We start from the raw sequence: 20,382 nt of genomic DNA on the forward strand, positions 1-20,382 counted from the left end.
CTCAGCACATTCTCAGAGTCTTAAATTACGCTTGAAAAATAAAATAAAAAACACAAATCTCACTTACCAGTTCTTTGTAAATAAAATGTGTTCATTTAATATTTGAGAGCTATTGTTACACTTTTATTCAAGTGAATATTTTATAGAAGTGGGGTTACTTTAAAAGAAAAGTTTTGGATACACATACTGCGCTTTAAAGTATTGGTTATTTATATGTTTTTGAAAGCTGATGTATGGAAAGTATGTGTCATGATCTGGTCACTGAACTTCTGTTAATTCACCACCAGAGGTCATCATCCACACTACACAGTACACCCTGGACTACATTTCCCATGCTCCATTGTACCAATCACAGTCACCTGATAACAATCACACATGCACCTGAGACCAATTACACACACACACACACACACACACACACACACACACACACACAGCACAATCAATCAGACAAGCTTTATAAGCATTGGACATCCTTTCACACACTGCTGAGTATTGTTCTGCACATATCCCTCTCATAGTATTAGCTGCAATACCAAGCCATTCCGTGTTTGTTTTCATAGTCTTGTCTCGTTTTATAGTTTTCATAGTCTTGTTTTGTTTTATAGTTTTCATAGTCTTGTTTCAGTTTCTCGTTTTCATAGTCTTGTTTCAGTTTCTCGTTTTCATAGTCTTGTTTTAGTTTCTCTTTTCATAATTTAGTCTTTTTTCAGCCTTGCCCTTTTTTGTGTTTTGACCCTTTTCACTGGATACTGGATTACCCCTCTGGATATTGTTAGCTCATCAAAGACCCACGCTTGCCCTAGAAATATTCTTTGTCTTGCCCTCTATATACCTGTTTGCCAGTGTTTGACCCATGTCTGTTATGACCACATCTCTGTCTAATAAAAGCTTGCACATAGATCTGCACATCTCAACTCGTCAGCCCCGTTAGAGTATGGAAAAAAAACACACCATGGAAGTCAGTGGGGACCATCAACTGTTTAGTTACCAACATTCTTCAAAATATATTAATAATATTATTAATTATACTAAAATGTATATGTTCCACATAAGAAATAAAATTCTATACTTTTGGCACAACTTGAGGTTTTTCATTTTGGCCTGTAATAGTTAAAAAAGCTGTTGATGTGCTTCTGGACAGAGGAAGGAGGTTGTCACTGAGAAATGATTGACTGAAATCAGTGAGAGTAATGAAGTGATGTCAGTGTGAAATGGTCAGCCTTCATATGTATGCAAAGGAAGTTGTATGGAAAAGGAAGGAACATGTCCAGAGTAATAGTCTGGAATGTGGTGCGAAGGTCAAAGTCTCTGTACACAAGCAGCTTATAAATTCTTGTGTTATTGATGTGAGAAATTTTAGACATGGGAATCTTGTAACAGATGTTCACTGGCAGGTGGAAGAGAGTTATATGAGATATATACAAGATATTTAACATCAAAGTAGCGCGTTCTCAAACTAATTACCATCAGCTTCTATTTTCGTCCAAGGGCTTGTGTTGTGAAATTTGAACCACAATGCCCTGTGCAGTCTGTCCCCTTGTGGAACATTTAAGAATTATTACAGGCAAACATTCCTCATGCCCTGTAAATGAACCTTTTTAAAAAGCAATTTTGGCTGCATTGCTGGGAATCTGGCTGAACTCGGATAAGGTATTAGATAAATCAAGTCTGAGAGCTGATGACTGAAGTTCTACATCATAACAGAGTTTTTAATCAGAGCATGACCGAATTTCTAAGCAGGCCTTAAATTAGGCAGTTCAATCCTAAAATGTTTCCTCTAGAGCCAAATATCTGCTGGCCCAGACAAGTGAGACCCAATGTGATTGAAAAACCATCATCATCATCTTAATTATTCTTATTAGTAGTAGTAGTGGTAGTAGTATTTGTTGTTGTGTGTGTGTAAAGTAATAATAATAATACACAATACTATATAATAATATAAAACACAGTTAACACAGTTAAATTCCAATATCATAATATATATTGGGTAAATTCACTGATTCACTGCATTCCCATGAGTGCACCAATGGACGCAAATGCATTTGCTATTTAAAAAAAAAAGAATTTGTAGAAACTAAATACTTTATATGTAGTGCCAGCCTAGATTTTTTTAAACATTTGAATGTCTCTTATTCTCACTGAGGCTGCATTTACAGTAGAAACAGGACCATCATATTTTTATTACAATTTAAACGATTTCAAATATTATAATTTAAAAATGTAATTCATTCCTGTGATGCAAAGCTGAATTTTCTTCATTTGTCCTCAGTGTCACATGATCCTTAAGAAACCATTCTAACATCTTGATTTATCATTTATTATTATTAGCAATGCTGACAATAGTTATTAATTTATTAATAGCTACCTTTTCTGAGGAAACTATGATTATATTTTCAGAATTCTATGATGAATGGAAATTAATTTAAATATAAATATTTAGAACATTATCAATATCTTTGCAGTCAGTTTTGATGAATTTATTGCATCCTTGCTGAATAAAAATATCAATTTCTTTACATTCTGAATGGTTGTACAGACTTTTGCCTTACTATTTAGTCAAAAAAAAAAAAAAAAACAATTGTGAAGGAATTATTTTGGAACAATTGCTAGTAAATTTTTACAAACAAACAAACATCAGTAACGTTGATTTAAATGTAATTTTGAAGTAGAAAGACTGAAATAGTATTTTCTCTTAAAACATATCAGGAAAACGTTTCTTTTGTCTTGGCTCATTTCTTCAACCATTTCCCAGGTTCATTTTCAAGTTTAAATAGGAACCAAACCATTTTCATTTAAAGGGGGCAAACACAAATTACAGAGCATTTTGGCTCATACCCTAAAAGTGTCCATTTCAAAAATGTGTAAAAAAATTATCTGTGGGGTATAAAACACCACATACACACTCTATGGATGTCAGAGAGAAATTAAAAAAATATGATATCAATGCATTTTGTGGCATCTTTAACTTAGTGTTACTGTAGCTTAGTTGGTAGAGCATTGTGCTATCGAGCGCAAGGTTGGGGGTTTGATTCCCCGGTAACATGTGATATGTAAATATTGATAGCCTGTATTCACTGTAAGTCGCTTCGGATAAATTTCTTTTCAGGTTTTAGATTATTTTTTGCTCATAGTCCAGGTAAACAGACTCCTGTGGCCCAGTGAGGTCATTTCAGGTCTTTTCATTGAATCAGTTTTCTTGACAGAGACAGATAAGTTTTCTTATTGTAAAAACAAACACATTTTGCTATGAGTTTTACCCTTCTTTTTAGACAGACTGTCTCCAGGTTATTCCTGCTTACCCTAAGAAGTAGTACACCTCATGTTAAGTGTGTCATCCTGAATCAGACATAACATGATGAAGACCATCTAAAACTTTGTTATCGACACTTGAAGGCTTTTACTATAACCATTAGCAAAAAAACAAATAAAAAAAACACCTGATAACCAAACAATCAAACAACAGACACAGGCTGACAGAAGAGCATACACTGTATGCATTCAGCTCATATTCTCCATACCCCAAAATGGTGCTACGGTGATGTGAAGAGACACAAAGGACACAAATTGTTACATAAAGTCATTCTTTTTGTTTTCTTCATGTACAAAAAGTATTCAGCTTTTCATACTTTTGACAGTGCAATTTACAGTCACAAGCCTCCCGGTTTTCATTCAAAATATCTTAAATGTGACACATTATGCCCCTTTTTACATTATGTAATGCAAGTCTCTAGTGTTCCCAGAATGTGTATGTAAAGTTTCAGCTCAAAATACCCCACAGATCATGTATTATATCATTTTGAAGATGAATCAAAATTCAGAAATCAGAGCACTCGTTTTCTCAGATGCTTGCTGAAAAAGGCTTGCCAAAACAAAGTTACTGGGTAAACCTATTTCACATTTACAAATGTCTTTGCATCAAAAAAAAAAACAGTTAACACAAGGGTGTTTTTAAAGCAGTGTCTATGGGAGTAACAGTAAATTTGACATCATTCTCTCTTCTGACTGCAGTTATCAGTCTCTTTCTATTGTTTTCCTTTTATTGAAAGTCACAAAAACACTATCATGGAGATTTTTCTTTTGCTTTCCGAACAAATGGGAATGCACAAAATATATTTGTGGTACTCTCCCGTTCACTGCTCTTCAAGTTAACCCAACTATGCTGACTCCTGCTGCTGAGAAACCAACCAGGAAATGTGAAAAGGTCCATGTGTTCAGTCCAATTCAGAAATGCAGTGTATGACATATTTTGCCATATATCAAGAGTAATAGTACCATATATATTTTATTTTATGTAAGGCTCAAGGTCCAAAAATGTATTACATGTACATAAACATATATATATATATATATATATATATATATATATATATATATATATATATATATATATATATATATATATATATATATATATATGTATGGGATTGAGAGAGGGGGGGGGAAGAGAGATACTGTACATAGAGATGTATATGTGTTACGTGTCAGGGGTTGTTCTCTTCCCCCTTCTGTGGTTTGCTCTGCTGTCTCTCTTGAGTTCTCGCTTTTTGCTGTTATCTTTTTCTTTTAGGGTTGCTGTGGGTCAGTCCACCTGTTAGTCATGGAGGATGTCATTGGGAGACGGCAAATCAGGGACTGTGGAGTCAACTTAAAAGGCCCCCCTGTGACCGGAAGAGGTGAGGGGGTTTTGTGTGTGTTTGGTATTTGTTCTAGCTGTTGTTTGAAGCTGCTGGTTGTTGTTCTTGGTGGTTTGCTAATTTCTGGTGTGTTGTTCCAGATGATGTTCATGATGTCTTGATGTCTTTAAACAGACAAACAATTTTCAACTGTTTTGGGATGTTCAAATGGCCCAGTAGAAAAGTCTTAGTTAAAAGAAATTGTTTGCCATGAGAGAGAAACAACGATCTGATTAAAAATTTATAAAAATAAAAAAAAACATGCAGAAAATATTTAATTATTTATTACTTATAGGTGGGTTTATCATGAATAGACACAATCTTGCATTCAAACATTTTAAACAGCATATTAGCTCTTTCAAGTCAGTGGACGAAACGTATCAAACTTACATTCCCGGGTGAAAAGGCGTGCAACTAAACATCATATCTCACAAAACCAAGAATGTGGTCCTGCCATTAACATTCTTGGCGGGCTGGCATGATCTTATAAGCATGTTCTTGAAATCAGAACAAAGCCAGCATTAGCAAGAGAGATATTTAGTTTCATTTGAATTTGTGCCCTGTTCTCACTGTAGCTGATGAGTAACTAAAATGCATTCGGTATTTGTTTATTTATGTCTATTCATTGTATAATATGGTTATTGCAAGGCCCAGGTAAAATCTGTTGACTACCCATGGAAAAAACATGTGAAAAATAGTCAAACGTGTTAAAGCTGCAGTCGGTAACTTTTGACGCTCTAGCGGTTAATAAACAGAACTGCTTGCATCTTGCGGAAGAACATCGTAGCCGGAACTACTTCTCTCTGTTTATGTCTATGAAGAATCACAAAGGTACTGGGTTACTCCGCCGTGGTACCCCCGAAGCAATCTAAAATAGTCCGAATATAAACACTTATTATAGGTGCACCCTAGTGATTCAGGACAAGCTAAAAACACGGTTTGGAAAATGGATTCATGGTGTACTCGCTTATTATATACATTTTTCTAGATTTTGAACACAAACAAAGTTACGGACCGCAGCTCTGATTGGTTGATTTCTTACCGGGAGCGATGTATTTCTGCAAATAGCAATAGGACCACTGGGACGAGCCAGAGGAGCTTGATTTTTTCACAGATTATCTGTCTCATATTCTACTGTCAGGACATAATGACAGGTTTAACAAATATGTAAAAAATATATTTTTACAAAAGTTACCTACTGCAGCTTTAATATTAATATAAGTGTATTGACAGTATGTAGAAAAAAAAAGTTTTATATCCCATCTCCATTCACTGAGTTTTAATCTCACAGTCACAACTAATGATATAACGTACTGCACAATAAATTCCCATTGTCCTAAATGGGCTTGTTTAGTTTGTCAGATCATTTGAAAATAAAAAGAATAAAGAACTTGCTGTTATGATACCCATCACAGAATGATACATTTTAACTGAACATGTATATGATGGAGAAAGTGATGGCTCTTCCAGAAACAACAGCTCCTGAAGTTGTGGAATTATGTACTTATTGTTGCCCCATTAAGTGTCTGGCTTCCTATAATTGTTATTATGGAAATCACATTCCCTGTTGTCTGATATGTCATGTTCAGTTAAAAAAGTTCCTTTTCTTATTTTCTCATAACTAATGGGAAATATTGATTTTAAAAGTAATTGGCAACATGCCACACATTACTACACTATTAGACAATGAAAAACCCCTAACTTAGTAATCAGCTGGGTTGTACAAGTCATTTCAACTGAGATTGCATTTAACTGACTTATCAAGATGGCTTTCATATAACTTATAAAAAAGTTGCTCAACTTATTTTGATGAGTTAATTAACTGCCATGACTGACAATATCATTATTTACTAAAACATTTGCTATGTGCAATTGACTAATTAAAAAACAAATAAGTAATTTATGTTGCAATTAGTCATGCAAAATAAGGGCAGGTTTCACCACCTAATTTACAGGAACCCAAACTGGTGTTGCCTCATCTAAACTGAATTTAATTTTATTTATGCCCACAGGGAACTGTGCAAAAAAAAAAAAAAAAAAAAAAAAAAAAATTATATTCTGAACAAAGACTTATTTGACAGCTATGGTGTATTTTGGCCTGTTTTAGACAAAACATGTTGGTTTGTCTGTGAAATCTAAGTCTATTAAAAATTTTCATTTGTGAGTGAAGTGACATTCAGCCAAGTATGGTGACCCATACTCAGAATTTGTGCTCTGCATTTAACCCATCCGAAATGCACACACACAGAGCAGTGAACACAGACACACACACACACACACTGTGAGCACACACCCGGAGCAGTGGGCAGCCATTTATGCTGCAGCGCCCGGGGAGCAGTTTGGGGTTCAATGCCTTGCTCAAGGGCACCTAAGTCGTGGTATTGAAGGTGGAGAGGCCCGAGACTAGAACCCACAACCCTTCGATTGGGAGTCCAACCCTCTAACCATTAGGCCACGACTTCCCAATTTGTCATATTTGGCTTAAATATGAAAGTTTATTTTTTGTTCAGTTCAATAATAAAATGCTAAAATAGATTATTACACGTACGTATTTAATCATCAGTTTACAATAATAACCATATATATCTAACAAAGGAATGCATAAGTACACGGTTTACAAGAGCCTTTCAAGATGAACATGTTCATGTATTTTCTCATCTGGGAAAACAAAAAATGTTTGACAGTGACCTTCAGACCAGAGGTTCAGTTCTCTCCTGGGGTGAGCGGCATTACATGAGTAATGAACAGCTGTGGTTCCTCCCGAAAGCTTTTAAAAACCAGTTAATAAAGGATCTTAGACATTTTGTATTTGAGGCTTGAGCACATCAAAATACACAGGGTACACAAAGCTGTCTGTGCCCATGTAAGCAAACGCAAAACACATCAGTCTGGAATCATTAAACCAACCTTGATTATATAGACATCACATCAGTAAAAAATAAAAATAAAAAAAATAAATATATATATATATATATATATATATAAAATTTAACACTTATTGTAAAGTGTTACCTTAATATTAAATAGCTTGATACTGATGATTCATTGTAAAAGTGGAGGTTTCTCAATTTTTTTCATTCAACCAAAGTGTTACGCTAGCTTTCACTATATTTTTCACTATATTTTCCCTATATATGCTCTCATAGACTTCCATTCAAAGATATTTTTTTTCGAACCACAGGCACTGCAATCAGGGGGGCAGGGTTTCATATTTTATTGGAGCTCCCCGGGCACCGCCATTGGCTAGTGGACCCCCCACCTGCTGTTACCATTCCATTGACTCCCCTTCATTTTGGTGTCACTTTGACAGCGAATAACTTTACATCTGAGGCGTTTAAAGACTCCATTTGTCTATTCATTATTTCTAAAGAAACACTAAAATGTATAAAAGGCTCCATTACCTTGTATCTTCCATTATGTTCCCGTAGAAGCAGTTTTTGTAAAAATAGGCTAACGATTGCGTCATAACCTGTGACTCTCTGTCGCGCAGTAAAGAAATTACCGTATGGACAGGAGGAGAAGCTCGCAGGCAATCTTTTACTGTCTATGAGTCAATCGGGGGGATGTGGAGGCATAAAGTCAAGGGAGAAGCCCATAAAACACTTACCAAAATTTGCTCCTGTTCACGCTCGCCGTCTTTGAAAGATTCGGTGGGTGATTTCTCTTTGCACAGACTTACTATTATCAGACAGGTTGCTCACGCCACATCTACGTCATCAAGCTCAGTTTGAGTCTGCGCAGTACGCCACGATCCCCAGGAAGTGTGCGCTTCTAATTGACTTCACCTGTCTCCGTTGAATCCAATGGGGTCGCTGCGTCAATTTCTTGTACTGTCTATGGCTGCATCCGAAAACTCAGGCAGGTAACTTGCGGCCTCGCTGTCGTATCAGGCAATGACTTTGCAGGCAGCGTTTTTGCACGAAGGCACCTCACGAAACTGATTTTGGACAGGCTTCTGAGGCAGCGTAATGATTTAATGATACCCCCCCCCCCCACCCACCAAAAAAATTGGCAGCCACTGCATTGTAATAAGTATTTGTTTAGTTAAAGGCTAAAAAAATAATAATTAAACTATATTGGAACTAAAATATGGAGATGGTGTGAAAAGTCTGGGTGTCCAGCATTGATAAGACCCCTCACATCTGTGAAATCATTGAAAACTGGATTTGAGCGGTAAACCATATAACCACACATCAGAAGTTCACATCATTTCTGCGGTCCCTCAATCTCTAGAGCTCATGCCTAAATCACTTCTGTCCAGCGTTCAGCTTTTTCTCACAAGTGCTCCAGACGCTGGTCTTTCAAATCTGTCCAGTTTCCTGTGAAGGAGGCTCGGAGTCCCTCCTTTTAGCCAAATTCTATCTGAGCCTCAAGGGAAATGTCTTCAAGGAAAAGTTTAGTTTCACAATGGATTAGATAAGGAAGGACTACTTAAGCAACATCCCTGAATGGCAGGTTAGTGCCAAAGCAGACATCACATTCCCTTAATGGATTTGAGGAGTGACATCTTTATCAGGCGTGGACATAGATGGAGACCTGACAGGGTCACCCCATTCCAGAGGCTTCTTCGTCATGGCTCATGTCACCAGCCGTCCAATCAGAGCTGCTGACGGGTCATGACCTCATCGTTCTTCTTACTGCAGCTCTATTATGACGAGAGACCAAGAGGAGTCACTGCTTGCTCATGCGGTGCATGTAGGATGGAAATGGCAGCGCTATGAATATGTAGGAGTGAGACTGAAGAGTATTTAGACTCCTTTTGGTATATTAAATGTTACTGAAATATGGGTGTGTTTTTCTCACAGTCCTCTGCTTACGTCTAATTAAGTAAATCAATCAAAATAGGCTATATGTCTGTCTTTCAAGTTTTGATTCACATTTGTGAGTTCATTCAGCTGAGACCCCCTGCTCCACTGTTTCACCTGAGTTCTGAATGTGAAATCAGAGTCTGTATTGAGTGTAAAGCATTACATATTATGTGCCGCAAGATACTGGTAAAACGCCTTTCCAATGAGTTGTCCTCGCTGGCTTCATTTATTCAAGTATCGACTCTTAAGAGCACTTTCAAAGGAGCAAGTAGAGGTCGCTGTTTCTAAACTTCTGAGTGAAAGTGATATAAAATGTGTTTTTATTTTCTTTCCGTAGCAGCTGTTCGCGTACTGATATTCCATTCTGAAAAATACCACATTTATTACAGTTTTAGTTTAAAAAGTAGTTTAAATGATCAATGTGTTCGTTTCTGACTACTAACGTTTTGACACTTGATTCTTAAAACTTTTGATAGCGTTTAGTTTGGTATCTGATGGCATTTCTGTATGTTGTGAGTGGAGTCGTTCTCACTGCTGTAGCCTAGTATTAATAACAGTGTTCATTTTACGATTATTGGGTATTTTGCGACATGCATCTGCATGTCAGAAGATGATTGATTTATACTGAAAATATATGTTCACCATTAAAGGAATAATTCACCCCAAAATTACAATTCTTTCCTCATCCAAACACACATGATTTTCTTTCTTCTGTGATCATAAATGTGTGAATTAAAATTCTCTCACTTTGACCAGCAGATGGCAGCAGATCCTTTGTTTTATTTTCTTTTTTATCATAATTATTTTTCTTTAGTGTGTGTGTGTGTGTGTGTGTGTGTGCATTGCACTGTGGATTTGAAATTATGTATATTACCTCTATCATTAGGTATATGTTTTCCTCTCTTTTTTAATCACAGTTCACTAATCAGCAGATTCCTCGCAGTGGTGAAGTGCGTCAGTTGTGGAGTTCCTCTGTTTTGAGTTCCTTCAGTGCTCTGATGTCGTCCGTCCCGCTGGTCTTTGGCCTTTAGGCTTCAGCCGGATATGGAGGATTTTCTCTCCTCTCATTCATTCCCCCATCATGTTTCGGAAATTAATTTCCTCTGTTCTGCAGGCCGTTTGTGTAACGCCCCTCCAGAAATAGCATATTTATGAAACTAAGGGCCCAATGGCAGCCTAGCACTATTTTGAGTACAAAGAGCAATTTATTTAAATGTAAATATACAGTATGCAAACATACTTGGATGTGATGAATATTAGTTTGCATTATCGAATTCGAAAATGTGAAGTAGTCAAGTCATCAAACTTGTCATTTTTCTAGCTTTTTAATACAGTGTGCAGTACAGTACAATAAAGACAGTGGTATTATCATTTAGCTCAATTATTTAGTTTCAGTTCAGTTCAATAACTATGTCAATATTGCAAATAATGAAACAAGTTCAAGTTATTTATAGGCAGCTCTACAACTGTGTTATTGTTCAGCTCAAGTAATGTATTCGATGGTGTTATTAATGTACCATATTGTTAATCATACTTTAATGTGTCTTTAAAGTAAATCTCTGTAACAATGTGTGCTTCAGATTAACATTGTAGCATTTTCTGCCCGGTCCACAACCTTGAGAGTTTAAACATCCTGTGCACTGTTTTGGAAAACATAGCTTTTTATAAATATCTCCACCCTCTATTATTTATAGTTCAGATCATCTATAAAATCTAGTCCAAATTCTGTAGTTTTCCTTATGGTTTGGCCAGAGAAGTACAATTTTTAAGTCAGCTGATGCTGTTTTTGAGATAAAACATCACATACACACTCTGGGGACATCAGAGAACAATTTAAAATATTGTATCAATGCATTCTGTGGCACCTTAAGAGGTTTTTTATGGTCTTTGAGGCTGCATTTATTTCATTAAAAATACAGAAAAAAAGAGTAAAATTGTGAAAATAATATTGCAGTTTCATGTAACTGTTTTCTATTTTAATATGCTTTAAAATATAATTTATTTCTATGTTGCAAAGCTGAATTTTTATAAGCCGTTACTCCAGTCTTCAGTGTCACATGATCCTTCGGAAATCATTCATTTATCAGCAATGTGAGAAAATATATATCTTTTGTAATACACTGCTATTCAAAAGTTTGGGAATTTTTATTTCTATTTTTGAAAGAAATTAATGCTTTTATTCAGTGATACTGTGATAAAAAAGTTAAGATTTATATTGTAAGAAAAGATTTACATTTTGAATACACACACACACACACACACACACACACACACACACACATATATATATATATATATCTATATATATATATATATATATATATATATATATATATATATATATATATATATATATATATACATATATACATATTACTTTTTATTCATCAAAGAATCCCAAAAAAGGTTTTGCAGGTTCCAAATTATAAGCAACAAAATCTGTTTCCAACATTAATAATGAATTGGCATATTTGAAGGATCATGTGACACTGAAGACTGGAGGAATGATGCTGAAAATTAAACTTTGATCACCGAAATCAATAGAATTTTAAAGTATATTAAAATAGAACACTCTTATTTTTAATTATATTTATAATATTTAATAATATTAATGCTTTTTCTGTATTTTTGATCAGATAAATTCAAAAGTAATAAAAAATCGTACTGATCGGCAGTGTAAAGTTGCACTAAATGAAAATGAAACATGTTGCCTTGGCCACTAGTCGAAATAAAATACATTAAAAAAAAATTCGAGTCAGAAAATAGAATTTAAAATATCTTCGTTTGAAAGTTATACAGGTTTAATACAACTTGAGGTTGGGTAAATGATTTTTTTTGTGAACTCTCCCTGCTTTAAACAAAACAAAGCAGTAGTTGTTGTCACACAGCAGCACTGGGAATGTTTAAGCAGGTGATAAAGATGTATTATTCCTTCAGCAGATGATAAGACTATCGCATTACTGCTGGAAGACTGTCTGCTGTATAAGCAAACACTAATCCCGCTGTTCCTCTGCTTGTCTTCAGCAAGAACCAAGAGAGAGAGAGAATCGCTGGGAAAACTCTCAAAGACAGATAAAGAAGTGAGGTACGGGGTTGATTTAGGAAAAGAGAGAGGGATGGGCAGCGTTTAAGCCCTTTTCAAGGAATGATCTGCCGTTCAGGGCCTCTTTCTCTCTCTCCTCCTCCTGTGGTTGTGTAATGAAGGCTTGTGAGGGGAGCAGCCGAGGGGTCTTGTTCTCAGGAGGTGGCGAGACCTGACTGGCTCCTCGGCCCAGCTGCTTGACTACTCTCACATGTCCCTGTGGGGGCGGAGCCAAGCAGCATCAGATTTCTGCGTTACCGGGGGAACCGGCTGAGAGGAGGCGGAGCATGACTAAGCAGCCGGCGCTGCAGTGCTTGAGCAGCAGAGCTCATAGGTCAGAACAAACCAGCCTAATCTCTGACGGATGAGAGACCATGCTAGTGTTCTGTTAATCTCTATAATTAGCATTTACCTCTGTCCTCATGCTGATGTCACTTCCCACTTTTCCAGTCAGCTGAATTCATTTAATGAGTCTTTTTTCTTTTTTTGACTTGCATCTGTTGTCACGCTATAGTTTCATGTTAAAAGAGTTTTGTTAAACTTAGATTTTGCCTTAAATTCAAGTAATAAACTGGAAATAATTAAGAAAATTATTTATTTAAATTTATTATATAATCATGTATGTACTGCTTTATTATAAAATCTTTTTAGACTGAATGCATTTTTTTGTGTTTGCTTGTGTCTGTATATATATATATATATATATATATATATATATATATATATATATATATATATATATATATATATATATATATATATATATATATATATATATATATATATATATATATATATATTAGCTTTTATCTTTATATTTTTAGTTTTCATTTAAATTTTTATACATTTTTGTAATTTTACAAATTTTGCTCTGTATCATTTTTAGGAGTCTTTTTATATTTTTATTTAACATTAATTTATTTTTATTTCAATTTAGATTTTAATATTTTTTTTTATAATTCAAATCAATCTGCCAAGGCTACATTTCTAATTTTCATGTAGGTTTTCATCCAGTATTTATATTTTATTTAATTTCAACCTATTTTTATTATCAAAACTATTATTTAATTATTTTACTTAACAACACTTTATCATTCTTCAATGCTAGCTCATTTCTCATTATTGTTATATACTATATAATCAGCCTTTCTGGACACAATTATTATTATAAACAATTATTTTAATTTGAATTATAATAATAAACTATATATATATATATATATATATATATATATATATATATATATATATATATATATATATATATATATATAGTGATATCCACCTGCATATATTTGTTATAATATATAATACATGTTTATTTTTATTTTTTTCGTTGTTCATTTGGAACGTGAAATTGCAATATAAGTACCAGATAGCCTTTGATCCGCCGTTGCACTGCGGCAGCAGGATTTCCTTTTTTAGTCCAGCAGACAATGTCTAAGATCTTCTTTAGGGGGTCCGGCACCCCTATTGTATCTGCGCGGTGAGGGATCGTCCTTCAGCATGACTCAAATGTCAGCTGTTTGTTTTAGCCAAACTTGAGCATGTCAGTGTAGGGCTGGGGCCTGTGTGTCCACATACCAGAGCGCAGATGGGGGAAATGGGGGGGTCAGGTCTGAAATCCAGAGGTGAAGAGGGGGGTGGATTCAGTCCTCTTTTAGCCATAAAAGGAAATAAGTGCGTCACGGGTCCTCATGAGCTCCAGATGTGTCAGCACAAGCCAAGTGTCTCGGCCTGATTCCACATGCCGTGAGGAGCAGTCAATAATACCACTGTTCAGTGATTACATCTCATGTTATACTGTCAGTCTAGACCAAAGTGCGCACAGTTTAAGATTGTTTTAATAATATATTTCAAATCAGCAATAAAACTGATAACACAAATATGTTATATTTTGCTTCTTTGCCTTATATTATGCATAATTTTTTTTGAGCATCAATATATGTATATTAAATAAATTTAATTCATACAGCTACTATATTCAGAGTGCCACGATCTTGTCAAGATCATCTTTCAATAATTAAATTCCAATCAGCAAGGAAAAAGATGCTGTTGATTTTATATTTTTTGCATGTTTGGCTTCAATCACACAGACACACACACAAAATATATATTTTTAGGTTACAGTAAAAATGTTCTAAAGTAATCAAACAGGTTATGAATCAGAAAGTGTAGATGTAGTGTAGGGATTTGCTTTCCTGCTTTACTGATCCACTGTAAAAAAAAAAAAAAAAAAAAAAAAAAAAAAAAAAAAATATATATATATATATATATATATATATATATATATATATATATATATATATATATATATATATATGTGTGTGTGTGTGTGTGTGTTTGTGTGTGTGTGTTGCAGTTTTCCATATCGATTTTTTACAGGTGTTTTATCTTTATTTTGAATTTTACACTTCATTGCATTATCTTTTATAGGGTTAATGGAAATGTCCGTAAAAAATAATGGATGACATGGCAGAAAATTAACAGTATATTTTCCGTTATCTTTTATTCATTTATTTAATTATTTCCCAGTGTATATTAAGATGTACAGTTTCTCACATTTCTTTTCTGTATCGCTGCCTTAGACTCACTTTGACAAGTTAACACTTGAACTGACACTAAATTAGTTTTGAGACATCTTGATAAAACTATTCTGCACAGAAATTCACCTTCCGCAATCTGATTGTGGGGGAAATGCATTCAGTTTCGTGAGGGAGTCTAGCTGTGACGCAAATCCAAAATGCAAAAGAATACGGGAAAACTATTTGAAGAATCTGTGCTACATAGCTTTTGTGTGTGTGGAGAAGGAGGTTGTTACGATTTACAATAACAAATAATGGGGTCTGCCTTTGTGTGCTGGACGTCCCTTCACATTCCACAGAGACTCCTCACTGATCCTGAGGTTTTTGTTCGACTACATCTCCATATGTTTCATCTTAGCCTTATTTGGAAGCGAATGAAGCTCTGTGTTTTATTTATCTAATGTTCATCCATATGTTTATGATAGTTAGTGATGGATAGATCATTAAACAAGATCTGCATGTTAGAATATGTTAGGATCTGCATGCAGAGAAATAGTGTTCATAAACAAGCAATCCTAATCACAAATCTAATGCCAAACCATGATAACGTGGAAAATGTAATATAAGCAATAATATACAAAAGGGCATGCAATAAACAACACAATACAGTTTATCAAAATAACAACTTCATTCTATAAATAATATAAAGTAAATAAACAAATTAAACAACACGTGCACGCATATATGCATGTATATACTGTATGTATTTATTATTTTATCATAATCTAAAATGTGTTATATACAGTATGTAATTTATATGTAACATACATTATTTTTAAATATATATAATTTAATTGTGTATTATTTATTTTATATAGCTTACTCAAAATATATAATGTAATACACATTTATAATATAAATTATATTTCAATGTTTTATATAATTTTTATAACAATACATAATAAATAAATGTTTTGTGTTTGTGTGTGTGTTTGTAATACATATTTGTAATTAATATACATATTTATAATAAAAAAAATTTTTCGTATATTGGGTTTGTGATTATGCACTGAGGTAAATTTTATATATATATATATACACACACACAAATGTAAATTAAAAGTTGAAAACATAAGATGCTGCCATTCTTGCAGTAAAAAGCACAGGCTGGCAAAATAAAAGTTTATGTTGTGTTGCTGTATAGCCAACCTTTTACTCTGTTACTGTTTAACAAAACTCAGAATGAACTTGTCTGTCATTTATAGCCGTGACACCTGCAATCTGGTCTGTGCTGACTCATCGGAAGCCTGAGAAGCCTGGGAACAGTTTAATCTCATCTGGAGCTCCTCTGAATGATGTGAGGTAATAAAGTTGGCTCACAGAAGTTTCGATGACATTAGTGATTACACCTCAGCACCTGTACACGTCCTCACCTGTCGGTGCAGCTGTGACACGAACATGTCTCACAGTGATGTCATCACAGAAACAATGACTCCATAAGGCCTTTGATTTATGAAAATACTTCAGTATTAGTGTATAATCCCCACTGGCTTTAAATAAGCAGCAGTTTAACATGCACTGGCCATCAACAGATATTGATGAGATATTCACTTTGCTTGAGCACCGTGTTTATGTGCAGTGGAAAGTTTTGGACTAACGTTCTGTTAATTATAACAGTTAATTATATTTTATTTATTTAATATTTTATTTTTAACCAATTTTAGATCTTTAGCTTTGTAAAGACACTGTATGAAAAAAGTTATCTGAAATATGAATATGAAAATGATTACAAAAACTTGTCTTTTAGCTTGTTTCCTAACACTGACTTTTGGAGATAGTTAAAAAAAACAATTTTTGTAAATGGATTGCAATATTAATTCAACTATTGCTATGTTCATTCAGATTGATTTTTTGAATGAAGACAAACTTGGTGGAACCGTATTTAGCTGATGTGTTTTAGTTTTTATGATTGCTAATGCCAAGTGTTTGAGACAATGCAGAAGAGGCTAAAAAAGAGAGTGATTTAACAAAAAGAGGTTTGATAAAAACAAGCGGTTTTCTTTGATGCACATTCAGCACCTCGCTGATCCAATAGCCCCAAAATGCTGTTTTTCGAACGTTTGATTTATGTCGTGTTGAAGTTTCACACAATGGCCATTTAAATTTGCACCACTCTGATGACGGACTCAAATAGCGCTCTGACAGCTTGGCCTGTGCCCATAGCAAACGCTCGCCAACCTCTGTACACAATCCAGCATCCTTCAGAGCTGAAGTCAGCGTCTCTCTGTTGGGTGACAGTGATGTCATTCACCGAAGTGAACTCTCAGGTGTGTGTGAAATGTAAATACGGGCCGAGACAGATCGCCCACCTGCTGCTCTATCCCTGCCCATCCTCATCACTCATCTGCCTCCAGGTGCAGGATGGGAAATGGAGTGTCTTAAACCGTTTGGAAACTGGCAATAATCTAAATCCGAGCACCGGTGGGCCTTGAAGCGGACAGAAATGAACTGAAGCATATGTGAGTGGAAACGTCCATCACCTCTGATGTTCTCACGTTAGTCGTTGTCCTCGGTTCCTGCCACATATCGGTTTCAGCTCTGCGCAGACAGAGGCTGGATTTTTCCAATGTTAATGTGTCTGAGCAGTCGGTGTAAGATGATTTCTCCAGACCCCATGGCTCGTCTCCCCCGAAGTCTGACTGCCTTCCTGTGCCACTCACTGTCTCCAGTTTTGAACCAGAAAGCTCATATTTCTCCAACTCAGAGGACTCTGTACTTTATGCTGGCTTCTTGCTGCTGTTGTGTCTTAGTCTATATAAATGAAATGTTCATTGTTAGTTGTTCATTAATTGAATATTTAAATATAAAGTGATGTTTTTGCTTATATTTTTAAGCAAGTGTGTGTTTGTGTTTCAGGTGCTGTGTAATGGTCCAGGGACGTGTGTCCCACTGTGTGCCACTGGGCTGCTCCTGGGCGTCCTGGGACTAAAAAGGGTCTTAATCATCTATGTAGAAAGCATCTGTTGTGTGAAGACACTGTCTCTATCCGGGAAGATCCTCTACTACTTTTCTGACTACTTCTTTGTGCAGTGGGCATCACTGAGAGACACATACCCGAAGGCCGTCTACTTAGGGAGACTGGGGTGAAGAGAAATCCCTAAGACTTTTTCATGTCTTTATGATTTCGTATTTGTATTGAGAATTACATGCATTTTGATGCTGTTCTTCACATTCGATTCATTCCTATGCAGTTACTGACATGCTAAGTACACAACTATGACAACTCTCTCAGAGTTTTGTTTTTTTAAGCCAGACGGTCATGATAGGCTGATGAAATGTCCTGTTCTACACACCTGCTCTGTCTTTTACGCCTCTGAAAGTCAACAAAATTAAAGCGAGCAAAGTTTATACACGCGCACCACTGCATGCTAAACAATATTTGTCTTTTTATCACAGGTTTGTCCATTTCAAGGTTATGTTATCAGTCAGTTAAATGGAAGACTTTTTTTATTTATTTAGATTTTGACACCTCATTCTTTTTCTTGTACTCATCTGTTCATCTTGTTACTAGAGATGAGACGGCACTCTAAAACCTGTAGCATGAGGTTTCTTTTGTGTCCCAGAGCAAGTTCATATGGAATAATTCACCCATAAATTATCGTTTTAATTCCCCTCAGGCCTATCAAGATGTAGATGACTTTGTTTATTCATCCCAACAGATTGGGAGAAATGTAGCATTACAACACTTGCTTGTATTACAACACCAATGGATCTCTTGTAGTCAATGGGTGCCGTCAGAATGAGAGTCCAAACAGCTGATAAAAACACAATGATCTACAAGAAATCCACACCACTCCAGTCCATCAGTTATCATCTTTTGAAGTGAAAATGTGACCATTTATGGAAGTCTTTATAGTGAAGAACATGAATCCATATTGAGTCTGAAATTATCATAAAACTGTAAACTATTAAACTTGCTTACTGACCTCAGTTATATCTCTAGTCATAAATTCTCTAGAGTCTTATCTGGAAACAATTCATTGTTTAATCTCTCACTGGCTGATACCATCATCAATATAGTCGATATCTTTCCCAGTCGATCTGACAGAATCTTCATTAAATTTCATTCTTATATTTAATGTTGCATTTGATTTTTAGCTGACAAAGGGCCTTCAGCGTCTGATAAAATAGGTCATGTTGTCAGATAAATCACAAAGCGAAGCTCAAAACTTTCTGGCATTTTGTTTGTATCTATGTAATTAGAAACAAAATCAACCTTAGAGAAAAAGTCTTTCTTCACGCTGCACAGGTTGAGTGACAGCAAGAGATACTGATCTCCTCAGACAAACCACCTCCATGATAGCTGTTTTTTTCCTCATGTTGTTTTCACTTCAACCTTTCAGACAAAAATAACCCTGACATCAGAGCCCCACCCAGCACGTCACACTCAAAGCATCAACTGGTCATTTCAAGCTACTTGACAATACAGAACATGAAACACAAACTGGATCTGTACACTTAGCCTGTGTTGTGTGTTTTATGATAGACATTGTTGATGGATTGATTTCTGCTGATAAATTGTGGTTACTGGCATTTTACCATAGTTACTATTACCGTAAAGGTGTCGTCTTATTTGCTTTTTTATTCTGTATTATGCAGACTTTATGCACTTTTGGTTCACTTCTGTTTCTTTAATTGTTTTATTATTATTATTACTATATGCTAAATAAATAAAGTGACTTGCCCCCATGGTTAATGTTAGTTTGGGCCAATAGTAACACTAACAATTACTGGAAAAATATTTAATTTTTAGCAGACCATTAGTGTATATGTAATGTGTGTGTGTGTATATATATATATATATATATATATATATATATATATATATATATATATAGATATAGATAGATAGATAGATAGATAGATAGATAGATATAGATATATATATATATACATATATAGATATATATTTATATAGCATTTATTATTTATTAATTTAATATCTCTCTCTCTCTCTCTCACACACACACACACACACACACATATAGTTTTTTTAATTAATCACTATTATTGTTCCGATTATTATTATAGTATTATAATAATTGTTGTTGTTATTTAGATAATATGATTTATCATTTGTAGTTTAGTTTAATATATTAATATTTGAATACACCTCATTCTGATCTGTTGAGTAATAATGTTTGTAATAATAATAAAATAAAATAAAAGTTAACAGTGAAATGCTTATTCTGTTGTTGCCGCTAGCAAACATAGAATTGAAAAAAGACAAA

The 20,382-nt window shown here is 34.8% G+C and overlaps 1 protein-coding gene across 1 annotated transcript; it reads left to right on the top strand.

The window, feature by feature from the left end:
- The first annotated feature begins 9,326 nt into the window (after positions 1–9,326).
- LOC127946091 (UDP-N-acetylglucosamine transferase subunit ALG14 homolog) lies at positions 9,327–19,843 on the top strand. Its single transcript, XM_052542405.1, has 3 exons — positions 9,327–9,371; positions 10,402–10,500; positions 18,008–19,843. The coding sequence occupies exons 1-3, from the start codon at positions 9,327–9,329 to the stop codon at positions 18,236–18,238; spliced, it is 375 nt and encodes a 124-aa protein (XP_052398365.1). The 3' UTR covers positions 18,239–19,843.
- Positions 19,844–20,382: the final 539 nt, after the last annotated feature.

The sequence above is a fragment of the Carassius gibelio genome, chromosome A24 (genome assembly GCF_023724105.1).
Source record: "Carassius gibelio isolate Cgi1373 ecotype wild population from Czech Republic chromosome A24, carGib1.2-hapl.c, whole genome shotgun sequence".
In the NCBI taxonomy this organism is placed as follows: domain Eukaryota; kingdom Metazoa; phylum Chordata; class Actinopteri; order Cypriniformes; family Cyprinidae; genus Carassius; species Carassius gibelio.

What these genes read in the sequence shown, in the direction of transcription:
- LOC127946091 (XM_052542405.1), top strand. Translation starts at nt 9,327, where the DNA reads ATGACGAGAGACCAAGAGGAGTCACTGCTTGCTCATGCGGTGCAT. An exon ending in TGCTTGCTCATGCGGTGCAT is followed by an intron (nt 9,372 to 10,401) that starts GTAGGATGGAAA and finishes TTTTAATCACAG; the next exon opens with TTCACTAATCAGCAGATTCC. An exon ending in TGATGTCGTCCGTCCCGCTG is followed by an intron (nt 10,501 to 18,007) that starts GTCTTTGGCCTT and finishes TTTGTGTTTCAG; the next exon opens with GTGCTGTGTAATGGTCCAGG.